The following is a 16,524-nucleotide window of genomic DNA, read 5'->3' as shown; positions in this document are numbered from 1 at the left end:
ACCTGAGGGAGAGAACACAGGTGATCAGAAGGAAGCAGAAGACTTGAAGCTGTGTTAAGAAGTCATCTTGTAGGCAGTGAGGAACCTGTGAAGGATTTTCAACAGGAGAGTATCTTGATAAGAGTTCTCCTTCTGGAAAATCTCTTGATTCATGGTGGAAAGAATTAGAGGTCGAGAGACCTTGAGACGGATATACAGAATGCCTTGCTTGGGCAGCTGTGTGGATGGTTGCCATTCACTAGAACAGGTGTCTTACCTAGGTGAATGCAGCATTCTCCCATGTGGTAGCTCTACATCGACACTGGCCCTTCACACCCACCTGTACACCTGCGCCCAGTCAGATATAATACATTCTCACAAAACAGAGAAAGTGCTTCTGTCAAAGTGCAAATTAAGGGTATTGTCAATTAAAATCCTCTAGCAGAGGCCAGGAGTGGTGGCTCACGTCTGTAATCCCAGCACTTTGGGAGGCCATGGCAGGCAGATCATGAGGTCAGAAGTTCAAGACCAGACTGGCCAATATGGTAAAACCTCATCTCTACTAAAAATACAAAAATTAGCTGGGTGCAGTGGCGCATGCCTGTAACCCCAGCTACTTGGGAGTCTGAGGCAGGAGAATCGCTTGAACCCAGGAGGCGGAGGTTGCAGTGAGCTGAGATCGCACCACTGCACTCCAGCCTGGGTGACAGAGCAAGACTCTGTCTCAGGGAAAAAAAAAAAAAAAAATCGTCTAGCAGCTTTCCATTGTGTGGGCCATCACGCCCAGCAAATTTTTTGTATTTTTAGTAGAGACAGGGTTTCACCATGTTAGCCAGAATGGTCTCAATCTCCTTGCCTCGTGATCCACCCACCTCGGCCTCCCAAAGTGCTGGGATTACAGGCATGAGCCACCGCACCCGGCTGCATTTATGTTATTTAAATAAATTCCCTACCAAAGTTCCCAAGCCCTCATGCTTTAGCTCCTGCATGCTTCACTGACTTCATCTTGTACTATTAGCTTTCTATGCTCCAGTATATACTGATTTCATTTGGTTCCTTGAAAATGCCAAGCTTGTGCCATTCCCAGGACCCTGGCCCTAGTCATTCTCTCCACTTCAGATGCTCTTCCTTCTGATTGTCAGTTTTAGAGTGAGGCTTTCTGACCATGCAACGTAAAGTAATTCCTCAGACTCCACTGCTTACATCACTTCTGCATCTGTTCACATTTGTATATTCGTTTGTTTGTGGTCTGTCTTTCCCACCCTGACCTGTGAGCTCTTTGTTGGCAAGGACCTTGTCTGTCTTAGCTAATCTGTATCCTCAGCCTGTAGGATGGTGCCTGGCACATAGGAAATAGTCAATTTGTTGGAAGAATGAATGAAGGGACAGACATGGGAGAAAAAGTATTGAGGTCTGTTTTCAATGTGTGGGGTTTGAAGTGCCTATGAGATATCTAGGTGGAACTGTCCAGGAGGAGGTGTCTATACAGATGTCCAGTTGGGTAGCAGTAGCTGGCCTATAGAGATAGATTTGATAGACATCAACATGTATGTGAGTGGCATGATCACTCAGGAGAATGTGAAGGATGAGAAGATAAGAGGATGAAGGTTGTAATGCTAGGTGGTACAGTGCACCAATATTTAAGGGATAGCAGTAGAAGAAAAGACCTCAAAAGAGACTCTACAAGGAGCAGCCAGAGAAGGGAAGAAGAAAACTCAGAGTGTATGGTGTCACCAAAGCCGAGAGAAAAGCACTTCAGGATTGGGCAGGGTGCTGCCAGTGCTGCAGAGGTAAAATGAGGAAGTTCTTATTGGATTCAGCAGCAGGCAGGTTGTCTAGGTGGCCTTGGTGAGCACTATTCCTTTGATGGTGAGAGTAGAAACTGGATTCCAGTAAGATGAAGGGATGTTTGTGAAGGAAAAATGAGAGAGGGTTAAATATATTTAATACTGGTAGGAAAAGCCAGTGGAGATAGTTGGAAGGATAGGTTGGTTATGGTGGGCTATGTATGTAATAGACATTTTTGGTCACAGATTTTGCTGTAATTTTCACCTTTTTCTTCCCATTCCAGAAGCCACATCTGTTTTGGAATGAAGTCACCCGAGGAGATGCGCCAGCAGGCGCACATCCAAGTTGTGAGTAAGAACCTGTACAGCCAGGACAACCAACATGCCCCCTTGCTATATGGGGTGCTCGACCATAGGATGGTAAGGCCCCCTCACCCCTCCTGGTACCTGTGTCTTGCCCTGCTGATAAAACTGGTGACTTACCAGATTGAAAGGAGCAGGGGCTTCCTTCCATCTCCTCAACTCCCCCCGCACATATTAGACTAGGTCAAGAACTCCGGCCTTTAGTCAGCAACCTGATTCTGATTCTGAGTCATGAAAATTAGAAAAGAAAGAAAAACAGTAGGAAGTGATCTCAGAAAGGAAATTTAAGAAGCAAAAGAAATGATTCTGTGTCACCAGCCAGGCATGATGGCTGGGCACTCTTTCCCGTCCAGCAGTCTGTGTTGATCATTGGGTGTGCTTTTTTTCAAAGGGTACGAGTGAGAAGGATCGTCCATGTGAAACCTGTGGGAAAAACTTGGCTGACTGTCTAGGCCACTATGGGTATATCGACCTGGAGTTGCCGTGTTTTCATGTAGGGTACTTCAGAGCAGTCATTGGCATCTTACAGGTAAGCACACAGGTGCTGATTTCCAAGACATAAATTCTGGAGTGATTGGTCAGGGATGCTGGAATGAACTTAGGAACTGTGAGTGGTGGGGGATACATCTAGGGGACTCTTTTATACTAAGTACATAATATTTTCATCTCACACTACATTAAATCACTCAAGAATTATTTATTTTGTTTATTTACATTGAGAAGATGGTAGATACGTGTTGTTAAAAAAATAACAATAGTAGTAATTCAAACAATACAGAATAGCACAAAGAAAAAGATAAAGTTAACAAAGTCTGCCTACTGGCCGTGAGTACTGCTAATCTAGTGAACACAGGCTTCCTCTCTGCATATCCATAGTATAGAGCCATTTGCAGATCTGTGTATATGGTCACGTGGTTAAGAGTACAAAACAGGGCAATGGCATTTTTAAAAGAAAATAATTTTTCATTCTCACTTATGCTTTTATCTGTCTTGCTTAATTTGAAAAAGATGATCTGCAAAACCTGCTGCCACATCATGCTGTCCCAAGAGGAGAAGAAGCAGTTTCTGGACTATCTAAAGAGGCCCGGCCTGACCTACCTTCAGAAGCGAGGACTGAAGAAGAAAATCTCTGACAAGTGCCGGAAGAAAAACATCTGCCATCACTGTGGCGCTTTTAATGGTGAGTGGAATGCACAGAAGGCTAAGCAATAGCCCTTTTCACTCACTGTCTTCTGTTTAGTTTATTAGGTTTACATAATGTTCGGGAGTCAGCTTTTCTCCTTATAAATTAGGCTTAAGAGCCCAACAACTGATGTCCTATTGGGAAAACGGACCTCTCATCTTTCATTGCTATAGTAGTTTCAGTAATTTCATTAACCATACTACAACCTCTGGCCAATCTGAGAACATAATTTTTTATTTCTTGGTAAATAAACTAACCCTTATAGGTACCGTAAAGAAGTGTGGACTGCTGAAAATAATTCATGAGAAATACAAGACCAACAAAAAAGTGGTGGATCCCATTGTATCAAATTTCCTTCAGTCTTTTGAAACAGCCATTGAACATAATAAAGAAGTGGAGCCTCTGCTGGGAAGGGCACAGGTGAGCCTGAGAATGCACGCCTGCCTTCCGCCTGCCTCCCGCCTGCCTCTTACGCACGTCACATGCACACTCTCTCCCCCAACTCCGCCCCACCCCTAGACACCCACTTTCTTCCAAAATGAGAGGTCCAGTTAGGTTCGACAGCTCTCCGATAATTCCTTTTTTTTTTTTTTTGAGACGGAAGACAGAGTCTCGCTCTTTCACCCAGGCTGGAGTGAGTGGTGCAAATCTTGGTTCACTGCAACCTGTGCATCCCAGGTTCAAACGATTCTTCTGCTTCAGCCTCCCAAGTAGCTGGGATTACAGGCATGTGCCACCATGCCCACCTAATTTTTATATTTTTAGTAGAGACAGGGTTTCCCCATATTGGCCAGGCCAGTCTTGAACTCCTGACCACAGGTGATCCAGTCGCCTCAGCCTCCCAAAGTGCTAAGATTACAGGCATGAGCCACCGCACCCGGCCAGCTCTCCAGTAATTCTTATTTGACCGTAACAGTGTTTATCTGGCACTAAGGCTAATGTGGACTGGCCTTGTAACACCAGTTGTTTTTGTTTTTGCTTTTGTTTTTAATTGAGATGGGGTCTTGCTGTGTTGCCCAGTCTGGTCTCAAACTCCTGAGCCCAAGAGATCCTCTCACCTCAGCCTTCCAAAGTGCTGGGATTACAGGCATAGGTCACCATTCCTGGCCCCTTGTTTGTGTTTTTACCTCAGTTCTTTTTTTTTTTTATCATTTTATATATTTGTTTATTTATTTATTTTAATTTTTGAGGCAGGGTCTCTCTCTGTCTCCCAGGCTGGAGTGCAGTGGTATGATCGAGGCTCATTGCAGCCCCGACCTCCCAGGCTCAAGTGATCCTTGCACGTCAGCCTCCCAAGTAGCTGGGACTACAGGCACACACCACCACCCCCAGCAACAATTTTTTAATTTGTTGTAGAGACAAGGTCTTGCTATGTTGCCCAGGCTTTGAACTCCTGGGTTCAAGCAATCCTCCTGCGTCAGCCTCCAAAGTACTGGGATTACAGGTGTCAGCCACTGCACCCTGGCTTACCTTAGTTCTTTTTTAACAGTAACACTTTTTTTTTTTAGAGACAGAGTTGCTCTGTCACCCAAGCTGGAGTGCGGTTGCACGATCTAGGCTCACTGCAACCTCCACCTCCCACGTTCAAGTGATTCTTTTGCCTCAGCCTCCCGAGTTGCTGGGGCTACAAGTGCCCGCCACCATGCCCGGCTAATTTTTGTACTTTTGTAGAGACAGGGTTTTACTATGTTGGCCAGGCTGGTCTTGAACTCCTGACCTCAGGTGACCCACCCGCCTCAGCCCCCCCTAAGTGCTGGGATTATAGACATGAGCCACCATGCCCAGCCAGTAACACTTTTTTTTTTTTTTAGATGGAATTTCACTCTTACTGCTTAGGCTGGAGTGCAATGGCATGATATCGGCTCATGGCAACCTCTGCCTCCCAGGTTCAAGTGATTCTCCTGCCTCAGCCTCCGAAGTATCTGGGATTACAGGCGTGTGCCACCATGCCCAGCTAATTTTTGTATTTTTAGTAGAGACGAGGTTTCGCCATGTTTGTCAGGCTGGTCTCGAACTCCTGACCTCAGGTAATCTACCTACCTCGGCCTTCCAAAGTGCTGAGATTACAGGCATGAGCCACTACGCCCAGCCTCCAGCTACCAATATTTTATGGACGTTTTTTATGTCAATTGCTGTGTTTGTCTAGTATCTTTTTCTCCCCCCAATGGCTTGCTGCTTTTCCACATAGGGATATACCGTGATTTTATTTAGCCAATAAACTGTCAGGCTATTTCCAACTTTTCACTGTTAAGAACAGCTTTTATTACCTTCCTATTCTGTCACATGGATAAAAAATAACAAAAAACAGCTTTTGTGAACATTCTTGTAGCTAAATCTTTGTGTTCATTTCTGAAGTTACACCCCTTGGAATAATGAGAAGTGGAATTTTTGGCTTGAAAAATTGGAATAAAAGACATACACAATTTTAAGGCTCTTGCAGCATAGCGTGTCATCCATAGAAATCTCTGTTGTTACTTATCCTTAGTGACAGATAGGTTAGAAAACATAGGGAAGGAAAACCTTGCCCAAGCTATGGAAAACTAACATAGTATCTCCATTTCTGCCTTTCTTCGTTTCCGTAGGAAAACTTGAATCCCTTAGTAGTTCTGAATTTATTTAAACGAATCCCAGCTGAAGATGTTCCTCTACTTCTGATGAACCCAGAAGCCGGAAAGCCGTCTGATTTGATTCTCACACGACTTTTGGTGCCTCCTTTGTGTATCAGACCCTCCGTTGTGAGTGATTTGAAGTCTGGCACCAATGAAGATGATCTGACAATGAAACTGACAGAAATCATTTTCCTAAACGATGTTATTAAAAAGGTCAGTGCCTCCCATTTCCTTGTAAGTTTCATAGTATATCTATCCAAAAACTTCTGGTCAAGAAAATGTGAGAAAAATCAAACTGACCAGGTTTGTTTCTGTTTGGGCTGTGCTGGTTTTAGCATCGGATCTCAGGAGCCAAGACCCAGATGATCATGGAGGACTGGGATTTCCTGCAGCTGCAGTGTGCCCTCTACATTAACAGTGAGCTCTCGGGCATTCCCCTCAACATGGCACCCAAGAAGTGGACCAGAGGCTTCGTCCAACGCCTGAAGGGAAAACAGGGTAGGTTTCCCACAAGATGTGCAGAAGCCAGCCCACTCTCTTTGGTTCCTTTTTCAGGAGTGTCTGTCCAGCTTCTCTGATTGGAGGTCACAGGCTTTCCTCAATCTCTCCATTCTTATTGTTCCCATCAGCACATGGTATGCCATGGGGACCTATGACATGTTTTTGGCTATTTAGGTCGATTTAGAGGAAATCTCTCAGGAAAGAGAGTGGATTTTTCTGGCAGAACAGTCATCTCGCCCGACCCCAACCTCCGGATTGATGAGGTAGCTGTGCCAGTTCATGTGGCCAAAATTCTAACTTTTCCTGAGAAGGTAAGTGACCACTCAGCTGCTCAATTCTTTGTTTTAAATTCAGTCTTTTACATTATATTTTGGTATTGCAAACAACAGGCAGTAGAAAGTCCCCAGTAACCCACTCAACCCACAGTTTGGTTTATATGAGTGTGTCTTCCCAGTTTGCTTTATACATATTTGGTGGTATATATTCTGTAAACCATCTGCAGCCACAGTTGTTTCTAGCTTCATGTGTATATACTCATATATATGCTATACTTTTTTGCAACTTTTTTTCCAATTAATAACATCTTGACCGAGCATGGTGGCTAATGCCTGTAATCCCAGTACTTAGGGAGGCCAAGGCAGGTGGATCATCCAAGCCCAGGAGTTCGAGACCAACCTGGGCAACACAGTGAAAACCTTGTCTCTACCAAAAATACAAAAAATTAGCCAGGAGTGGTGGCAGGCGCCTGTGGTCCCAGCTACTGGGGAGACTGAGGTGGAAGGATTGCTTGAGCATGGGAGGTGGAGGTTGTGAGCCAAGATCACGTCAATGCACTCTAGCCTGGGTGAGAGTGAGACCATCTTTAAAAAAAAAAAAGTAGACACTTTTCTATGTTGGTTCATGCCTCATATTTTAAACTAACTAAATGGTAAACATTATCCGTAGTTAATTTTCTTGGGATAGATTTTTTATTTTTAAAACTTTACAGTCACTGAGTCAAAGCATTTGAACATTTTAAGGCTATTGCTACATACCCAGAAAGGCTTTTATTTTATTTTTTGTTTTTGAGGTGGAGTCTCGCCCTGTTGCCCAGGCTGGAGCGCAGTGGCGTGATCTCTCCTCACGGCAAGCTCCACCTCCCAGGTTCACGCCATTCTCCTGCCTCAGCCTCCCGAGTAGCTGGGACTACAGGCGCCCGTCACCATGCCCTGCTAATTTTTTGTATTTTTAGTAGAGACAGAGTTTCACCATGTTGGCCAGGATCGTCTCGATCTCCTGACCTCGTGATCTGCCCGCCTTGGCCTCCCAAAGTGCTGGGATTACAGGTATGAGCCACCGCATCTGGCCTGGTTTTTTTTTTTTGAAGAGACAGACTCTCGCCCTGTCACCCAGGCCGAAGTGCAGTGGTGTGCTCATGGCTCACTGTAACCTCAAAACTCCTGGGCTCAAGCCATTCTTATGCCTCAGCCTCCCGAGTAGCTAGGACTACACGTGCACACCACTATGCCTAACTAATTTTTTTAAAAAATTTTTTAGAGATGGGATTCTCAGTATGTTGCCCAGGCTGGTCTTGAACTCCTGGCCTCAAGTGATCATCCCACCTTAGCCTCCCAAGTCACTGAAAGTCACTGAGATTACAGGGCCCTGTGCCCAGCTAGTACTTTTTTTTTTTTTTTTTTTGAGACTGAGTCTCACTCTATTGCCCAGGCTGGAGTGCAGTGGCACAATCTCAGCTCACTGCAACCTCCACCTCCTGGGTTCAAGTGATTGTCCTGCCTCAGCCTCCTGAGTAGCTAGGATTACAGGCACCCACCACCACACCCAGCTAATTTTTATATTCTTAGTAGGGACGGGGTTTCACCACGTTGGCCAGGCTGGTCTTGAATTCCTGACCTCAAGTGATCCACCCACCTCAGCCTCCCAAAGTGCTGGGATTACAGGCGTGAGCCACCATGCCCAGCCCATGCTTTTTTTTTTTTTTTTAAATTGAGGTCTAGATAACTGCAGGGCCTGCTAACGAGAATATTGATTAGCTTTACTGTGAGACTCACAGTTAGCCCAGATCATAGATGTTCCTGGTCAGCTTGTGTTGTGTGTCCTCAGTTGAGTTACTAATGATCCAAGAGTTAACTTCTCCAAAATGGTGTTCCACAAGACAGTTGTTTAAGAGGTTCCAGAACCCATTCAATGCAGACCAGGGCTTGTGGTGCTGGTGTCACAACTTTTAAACCTTACAAGCCCCCAGTAAGTTATTGCAGATCAAGTCGCCACCTGTTTCTAGGATCACAGAAGGTTCCTATAGATCAGTCTAGCCTACCCGTTTTACCAGTGAGGAAACCAAGCACCAGGAAAGGAATTGGCCGTGTCACTCAGTGAGCAAACAGCTGAATTGACACTGGAAGCTGGAAGCTTGTTTGCCAGTCTGTTGTTCACATTATACTCAAGACCATAGGCAGCAGGCTGCCCAGGATGCCTCTCTTTCTCCTAGAATCTGAACAAGGAAAGTAAAGATTAAGACGCATTTCAGTATCATTTGTTAGTTTCTAGATACCTGGGAGTAACTTATTGTGGTTTTTTTGTACTGCAGGTAAACAAAGCAAACATCAATTTCTTGAGGAAACTGGTTCAAAACGGCCCTGAGGTTCACCCAGGAGCAAACTTCATTCAGCAGAGACATACGCAGATGAAAAGGTAATCTTTTCCCAATCTAGTTGGATTTAACTACTTTCTCATGGCAAAGCTCACTGTGGTCATACTCAGCCACAGAATGCAATCCAGAATACAGTTTGCGTGACATTTTGGCATGTGGAAAATATCTGTTTAAATTTCCGTGAGCCAAGGTATGTCATTTGCTCTGTTCAGTCATTGAATATACATGAAGTGCTCCTTTGTTCTCAGGCTTGTAATGTTATTGGATCCAGGAGGACAAAATACCATGGATACTAAAGTCTAAAGAGGATCATTATTGCTGGGCTTGGTGGCTCACACCTTTAATCCCAGCACTTTGTGAGGCCAAGGTGGGCAAATCACTTGAGGCCACCTGGCCAACATGGCAAAGAAACCCCTTTTCTACTAAAAATACAAAAATTAGCCGGGCATGGTAGCGCACGTATGTAGTCCTAGCTACTCAGAAGCCTGAGACACAAAAATCACTTGAACCCAGGAGGCAGAGGTTGCAGTGAGCTGAGATCACACCACTGCACTCCAGCCTGGGCGACAGAGCAAGACTCTGTCTCAGAAATACAATAAATATATAAAGTGGATCATTGCCTGTGTCACCTGGGCTCTCAGGGCTTTTAGCATTTCTAAAATTAAGATATATCTTTTTTTTTTTTTTTCAAGACAGAGTCTTGCTGTGTTACCCAGGCTGGAGAGCAGTGGCACGATCTTGACTCACTGCAACCTCCACCTCCCAGTTTCAAGCAAGTTTCCTGCCTCAGTCACCCGAGTAGCTGGGATTACAGGCACCCGCCACCACACCTGGCTAATTTTTGTATTTTTAGTAGCGACAGGTTTTCACCATGTTGACCAGGCTGGTCTCGAACTCCTGACCTGTTGATCCAGCTGCCTCAGCCTCCCAAAGTGCTAGGATTACATCCATGAGCCACCACATCCGACCGGATATATCTTAAGATCAATTTATCATAGTTTTTTTTTTTTTTTTTTGATGTCTCAGTCTGTCACTCAGGCTGGAGTGCAATGGCACAATCATGGCTCACTGCAGTCTCCACCTCCTGCGCTCAGGTGATCCTCCCACCTTAGCCTCCAAAGTAGATGGGATTAAAGGCACACACCCCACCACGTTTGGCTAATTTTTGTATTTTTTGTAGAGACGAGGTCTCACCATGTTGCCCAGTCTGTTCTCAATCTCCTGGGCTCAAGCAGTCCGCCCATCTCGGCCTCCCAAAGTGCTGAGATTACAGGAGTGAGTCACCTCGCCCACCCTGTCATAGTTTAATAGGGAGCTTTTTTCTTGGCACATAAAACTATATGACATTAAAATGGAGGCATCTTAGATTTGATAAAATAATATATTAAAGATTGAATCCTGATCTGAAGAGGGAGAAACTTGGTGAGAGAACTTTGCTTTCACAGATCATGTTTATTGTTGCACATTCAGGTTTTTGAAATATGGAAATCGAGAAAAGATGGCTCAAGAGCTCAAGTATGGTGACATCGTAGAGAGACACCTCATCGATGGAGATGTGGTACTGTTCAATCGGCAGCCCTCGCTGCACAAATTGAGCATTATGGCTCATCTGGTGAGTAGCACTGCTTTTTACATTTTCCATCATATAGAAATTTGCCATGACTGTTCAGTGCTAAACAGTGGACTTCTAAAATTAAAATTGCCTGTTATCTCAAGTTTTCATAACTTTTTTTTTTTTTGAGACAGGGTCTTGCTCTGTCACCCAGGTTGGAGTGCAGTGACACAATCACAGCTCACTGCAACCTTGACCTCCCAGGCCCAAGCAAGCCTCCCACCTCAGCCTCCAAAGTAGCTGGGACCATGGACATGTGCCACCAAATCTGGCTAATTTGGGGTTTTTTTGTTTTTTGTTTTTTGTTGTTTGTTTGTTTTGGTTGAGACAGGGGTCTCACTATATTGCCCAAGCTAGTCTGGAACTCTTGGGCTCAAGCGATCCTCCTTCAGCCTCCCAAAGTTCTGGGATTATAGGCGTGAGTAGCCCCCACAGCTGGCCCAAGCTTTCATAACTATTGGTCTCCCTCTTCTCTCACATTTTAGTTTGAGTGAAACTTTTTAATTTCAAGCTTCCTTTTAGTAAGCTTTAATATTTTTTAATATTAAATTTTTAATATTTGCAACGTAATATTCATACAAAACACTAAGAGAGGATTTAATTGAAAGTGACTAGCATGGTTTCACAAAAGCATATACACATATATGTGTTGTGTGCACAAACTTACGTAAAATAGGTATGGCAGAAAATGGACTTTTTTTTTTTTTTTTGGAGACAGTCTCACTCTGTTACCCAGGCTGGAGTGCAGTGGCACAGTCTGGCTCATTGCAGCTTTGACTGCCTCGGCTCAAGCGATCCTCCCACCTCAGCCTGCCGTAGCTAGGACTACAGGCATGTGCCATGATGGCCAGCTTTTTTTTTTTTTTTTTGAGACAGAGTCTCACTCTATTGCCCAGGCTGGTGTGCAGTGTCGCAGTCTTGGCTCACAGCAGCCTCTGCCTCCCAGGTTCAAGTGAGTCTCCTGCCTTAGCCTCTCAAGTAGCTGGAGTTACAGGTGCATGCCACCACGCCCAGCTAATTTTTGTATTTTTAGTAGAGGCAGGATTTCACCATGTTGGCCTGCGTGGTCTCAAACTCCTGACCTCAGGTGATTCACCCACCTTGGCCTCCCAAAGTGCTGGGATTACAGACATGAGCCACTGTGCCCACCCTTTTTTTTTTTTTTTAATAAGTGGAGCTGAGGTCTTGATGTATTGCCCAGATGGGTCGCAATCTCCTGTGCCCAATGGATCCTCCCACCTTAGCCTCCTGGAGTGCTGGGATTATAGGTATGACCCACTGTGCCCAGCCAGAAAATTGACTTCTGATTTAACTTTGCATATTAACTAAGCAACTAAAATGCTTAAAAGATTTTTTCTTTGTAGTAATCCTCCAACTAAGACCTTAAACCATCTTTTTTTGGTGATTTAGTTTTGCAACAGCAGCAGTTCCTTTTTCTGGAGATTTAAAATGGAAATGAAATACAGCTTTAATTTGTTCAATATTCATAGATTCTCTTATCTGTAAAGCTGTTAATCCATGAGCCTTTGCAAACAGTGTTTAAGCAGCCTCTTATGGTAATATTTTTTTCTAGATTCATTTTGGGGTAGTCTGAACACATTATATCAGTCTGTTTACGTAACAGTAGAAATAACTAAGAAGTAGTTTGTGATAATGGGATTATGATTGTGAGAATGTAGAAGGTTAACTAAAGCCTTCTCTTTCTGGAATGTTTTGCTTGGCTTTGGAACATTACAAAATATAATTATTAGGTTTTTTTGACTGGCAATGGCACACACCTATAGCCCCAGCTACTCAGGAGGCCGAGGCAGGAGGATCACGTGAGCCTGGGAGTTCAAGGCTACAGTGTGCTATATCACGCCTATAACTAGCCACTGCACTCCAGCCTGGACAATGTAATGAGACCCTGTCTCTAAAAAAAAAAGTAGAAATTTTTTTTGTTTGAAAATTTTGAGGCCAGGTGTGATGGCTCATGCCTGTAATCCCAGCACTCTGGGAGGCCAAGGTGGATCACTTGAGGTCAGGAGTTCGAGACCAGCCTGGACAACATGATGAAACCCCATCTTTACTAAAATACAAAAAATTAGCCGGGTGTGGTGGCACGTGCCTATAATCCCAGCTACTTGGGAGGCTGAGGCAGGAGCATTTCTTGAACCCAGGAGGCAGAGGTTGCAGTGAGCCGAGATTGCGCCACTGCACTCCAGCCTAGGCGACAGAATGAAGCTCCGTCTCAAAAAAAGAAAAAGAAAATTTTCAAATGTACACTAAAGTAGAAAGAATGGTCTAATGAACTTACATATTCCCATCCTCTATATGCAATAATTTTCAAGGTTTAGCCACACTTGTTTTATCTTTCCCCTTTTTCTTCGATGAACCCATATCTGTGTCATTTTTCAATATGTATCCAGTTTACATTTGTAAGAAAAACTTACATAACCACAGTGCTGTAATCATACCTAACAAAATTAACAGTCATCTCTTGGCATTCCCAGGTCCATACCTAGTTCATATTCAGATTTCCCCATTTGTCTCAAAATTGTCTTTTTGTCGTTTGTTTGAGTCAAGATGCAAGCAATGAATTCATTCTAATTAATTCATCATCATTGCCTGTGTTATTTTATTGGGCTACAAAATGGAACCCCACTTTTTGAATCTATCATTCCTTTCACATTTATTACCTACAATTCTTATAATGGAAAATACCCGCTTGTTAATTAGGTCTGTTCGCTTGCCCAGAGGTGCAGCTTATAAAGCAAAGGCTGTGTAAATGGTTAAGTCTTTGTCCTTTATTGTGATTTTGGGAAGTAAGAACTTAGTGCTCTCCTGTGTTCGTGTGCTTAGGAAAAAAAATTTTTTTTTTTTTAAAGAAAGGGCCAGGTGCAGTGGCTCAAGCCTGTAATCCCAGCACTTTGGGAGGCCAAGGTGGGCGGATCATGAGGTCAGGAGTTCTAGACCAATGGTGAAACCTCATCTCTACTAAAATATAAAAATTAGCCTGGCGTGGCAGTAAACGCCTGTAATCCCAGCTACTCAGGAGGCTGAGGCAGGAGAATTGCTTGAACCCGGGAGACAGAGGTTGCAGTGAGCCGAGATCGCGCCATTGCACTCCAGCCAGGGCAATAGAGTGAGACTCCGTCTCAAAAAAAAAAGGGGTTAGTGCTCAGTAACTTCCAACCAGATTGATTGGGGTTTTTTGTTTGTTTTGACTTTCTGTTTTTTCAGTGTCATTATAAACACATGGGTTTTTATTTAGTTGGTTTATTTTAATCAACTTCTGCTGTTAATCTTTTTGATACTTGAAACCATGACATCCTTGGCCAGTGGGAGCCTTCACATTGGCGCCTTTGTTGAAATTCACTGCTTTGGTTCAATCTAATAAAGCTTCTTGAATGAGTCTTTTTTCTTTTTTTTCTTTTTTTGAGATGGAGTCTCGCTCTATCACCCAGGCTGGGGTGCAATGGCGCGATCTTGGCTCACTGCAACCTCCACCTCCTGGGTTCAAGCGATTCTCCTGCCTCAGCCTCCCAAGTAACTGGGATTATAGGCATGTGCTACCACGCCTGGCTAATTTTTGTATTTTTAGTAGAAATGGGGTTTCACCATGTTGGCCAGGCTGGGAATGAGTCCTAAATGATATATATCACTTGACAGAACATACTGGAAATCTACTTTCTTAAGCCAGTGCCCAGTTTTCCAGGAAGCCATTTTTAATATTTCAAAACAGAGAAGCTTTTGGATAAATGCCTAAGTCCTCTTCCTGTTTTGTTTTGTTTTGTGTTCCACAGGCCAGGGTCAAGCCCCACCGGACCTTCAGATTTAATGAGTGTGTCTGTACACCCTATAATGCTGACTTTGATGGTGATGAAATGAACCTTCATCTTCCTCAAACAGAAGAAGCTAAAGCAGAGGCCCTTGTTCTGATGGGGGTATGTAGGGTGGCACAGCCCAGCTTTTGCATAACAGCTCCTTGAAAGGAGGCAAAGGGAAACTTACATGAAAACACCACCACAACTAACAATGCCAAAGAAGCCAGGCTCTTTCTGTTCTTAAACCGACCACTAACTGCCTATATTTCTCTCTTTTTATTGGTTTCTTTTGAGCCTTTGAAGAATCTCTCTTGAAAATTATAGTATATACATGAGTTAGGGTCTGTAACAGATGTGTTGAGGGGATTTTCTGGCCTATAAATGTGGGTTCTGGGAGAAAATGTATACATGAGGGCCAGTTATGACAAGGTAAGAAAAGAATATAGCAATATCAATGTTGGATGTCACAGGGGAAGAAGATGTCCTACCTAAGTAAATTTTCCAGTAGCTGAAGATTCTTTAAGCACCAGAACATTTTATTGAACATTCTGAATGGAAACCTTCCTAAACTATATTACATACTTCGTCTTCTTAAAGGATGCAGTATTATACATAATGATAATAACTCTACCACCACTTTATTTGACAAATGCGTAAGGAGTGCCCAGTAGATGCTGCAGGAGATCGGTGATAGTGAGGCACGTGCCTGCTCTTAAGGAGCTTACAGTTGGGCTTTAACTGTTGGCACAGGCTGGCGCGGTGGCTCAGGCCTGTAATCCCAGCACTATGGGAAGCCTAGGCAGGTGGTTCACTTGAGTTCAGGAGTTCAAGACCAGCCCGGACAACGTGGTGAAACTCCATCTCTACGAAAACTACAAAAATTAGCCAGGTGTGGTGGTGCATACCTGTAGTCCCAGCTACTCAGGAAGCTGAAGTGGGAGGATTGCTTGGTCCCAGGAGGTTGAGGCTGCAGTGAGCTGTGATTGCACCACTGCAGTTCAGCCTGGGCAACAGAGCAAGACCCTGTCTCAAAAGAAGGAAAAAAAAAAACCTGTTGGCACTACATGTACTATTCACTCCTGACCCAGCAATAGCACAGTGGGACATGGCACCTGCTGTGTAGGATTCTCCCCTCCTGAACTTCATGATCCCCAACTACTGAGTATTTCAGAGCTTCAGGCTTTCTTTTTTCAGTATTCCAGCTTCCTATATTAGGAACTGGTAAGTCTTATAGTTGTAAGTGTCCCTACCTCCAAAAGCACTTATTACCATTTCTGATGTGATGCTTTTAACCTGTTTTGGTTTAGGCTTTTAGTATTGCATGCATCATTTTGGGGTTTTAAGTTGTCTGTATGTTTAGATTTTTTTTCTTTTTCTTTCTTTTTTTTTTTTTGTTTTTGTTTGTTTGTTTGTTTGAGATGGAGTTTTACTCTTGTTGCCCAGGCTGGAGTGCAATGATGTGATCTCGGCCCACTGCAACCTCTACCTCCCAGGTTCAAGTGATTCTCCTGCCTCAGCCTCCTGAGTAGCTGGGATTACAGGCATCTGCCACCACGCCCAGCTAATTTTGTACTCTTAGTAGAGACAGGGTTTCACCACATTCGTCAGGCTGGTCTTGAACTCCCGACCTCAGGTGATCCACCCAACTTGGCCTTCCCAAATGCTGGGATTACAGGTGTGAGCCACTGCACCTGGCCTTAGATTTATTTTCTATAATGAACATATATTATTTTTGTAACAAAAAGTAATGTTTAGAATGCTGCTAGAAATAATAGCTATCAGCTTGCAACCAACCATTTAGACTTTGCTGTCGACTCTGCCATTGAGGATCCATACTGTGGACATTGTGTTACAACTGCATATTTCATTGGTTACAAATGGCAATAATAAAGTCTCCAAGGATTTTGGGGTAGAAGAATCCTTAGTTACCATGTGGACAAGTTTCCTCAATTTCAAGTGAGAAAATACCTATCGTTCTGATTTAGCAATGCTGTTCTCAGTGGAGTGCATAGGGCTCTAATTTGGATGTGGGCC

The 16,524-nt window shown here is 43.9% G+C and overlaps 1 protein-coding gene across 1 annotated transcript in view; it reads left to right on the top strand.

The window, feature by feature from the left end:
* The window catches only part of POLR3A (RNA polymerase III subunit A), a 54,393-nt gene that overhangs the window by 1,260 nt on the left and 36,609 nt on the right, over positions 1-16,524 (top strand). The window contains exons 2-11 of the mRNA XM_034930951.3: positions 2,051-2,186; positions 2,521-2,658; positions 3,138-3,309; positions 3,578-3,732; positions 5,895-6,134; positions 6,257-6,419; positions 6,597-6,733; positions 9,010-9,113; positions 10,543-10,684; positions 14,470-14,610. Of these exons, the coding sequence (XP_034786842.1) occupies positions 2,051-2,186; positions 2,521-2,658; positions 3,138-3,309; positions 3,578-3,732; positions 5,895-6,134; positions 6,257-6,419; positions 6,597-6,733; positions 9,010-9,113; positions 10,543-10,684; positions 14,470-14,610 (1,528 nt within the window). The remainder of the gene's footprint in view (positions 1-2,050; positions 2,187-2,520; positions 2,659-3,137; positions 3,310-3,577; positions 3,733-5,894; positions 6,135-6,256; positions 6,420-6,596; positions 6,734-9,009; positions 9,114-10,542; positions 10,685-14,469; positions 14,611-16,524) is intronic.

The sequence above is a fragment of the Pan paniscus genome, chromosome 8 (assembly GCF_029289425.2).
Source record: "Pan paniscus chromosome 8, NHGRI_mPanPan1-v2.0_pri, whole genome shotgun sequence".
Taxonomy (NCBI): Eukaryota; Metazoa; Chordata; class Mammalia; order Primates; family Hominidae; genus Pan; species Pan paniscus.
This window is presented reverse-complemented; position numbering and strand designations above follow the sequence as displayed.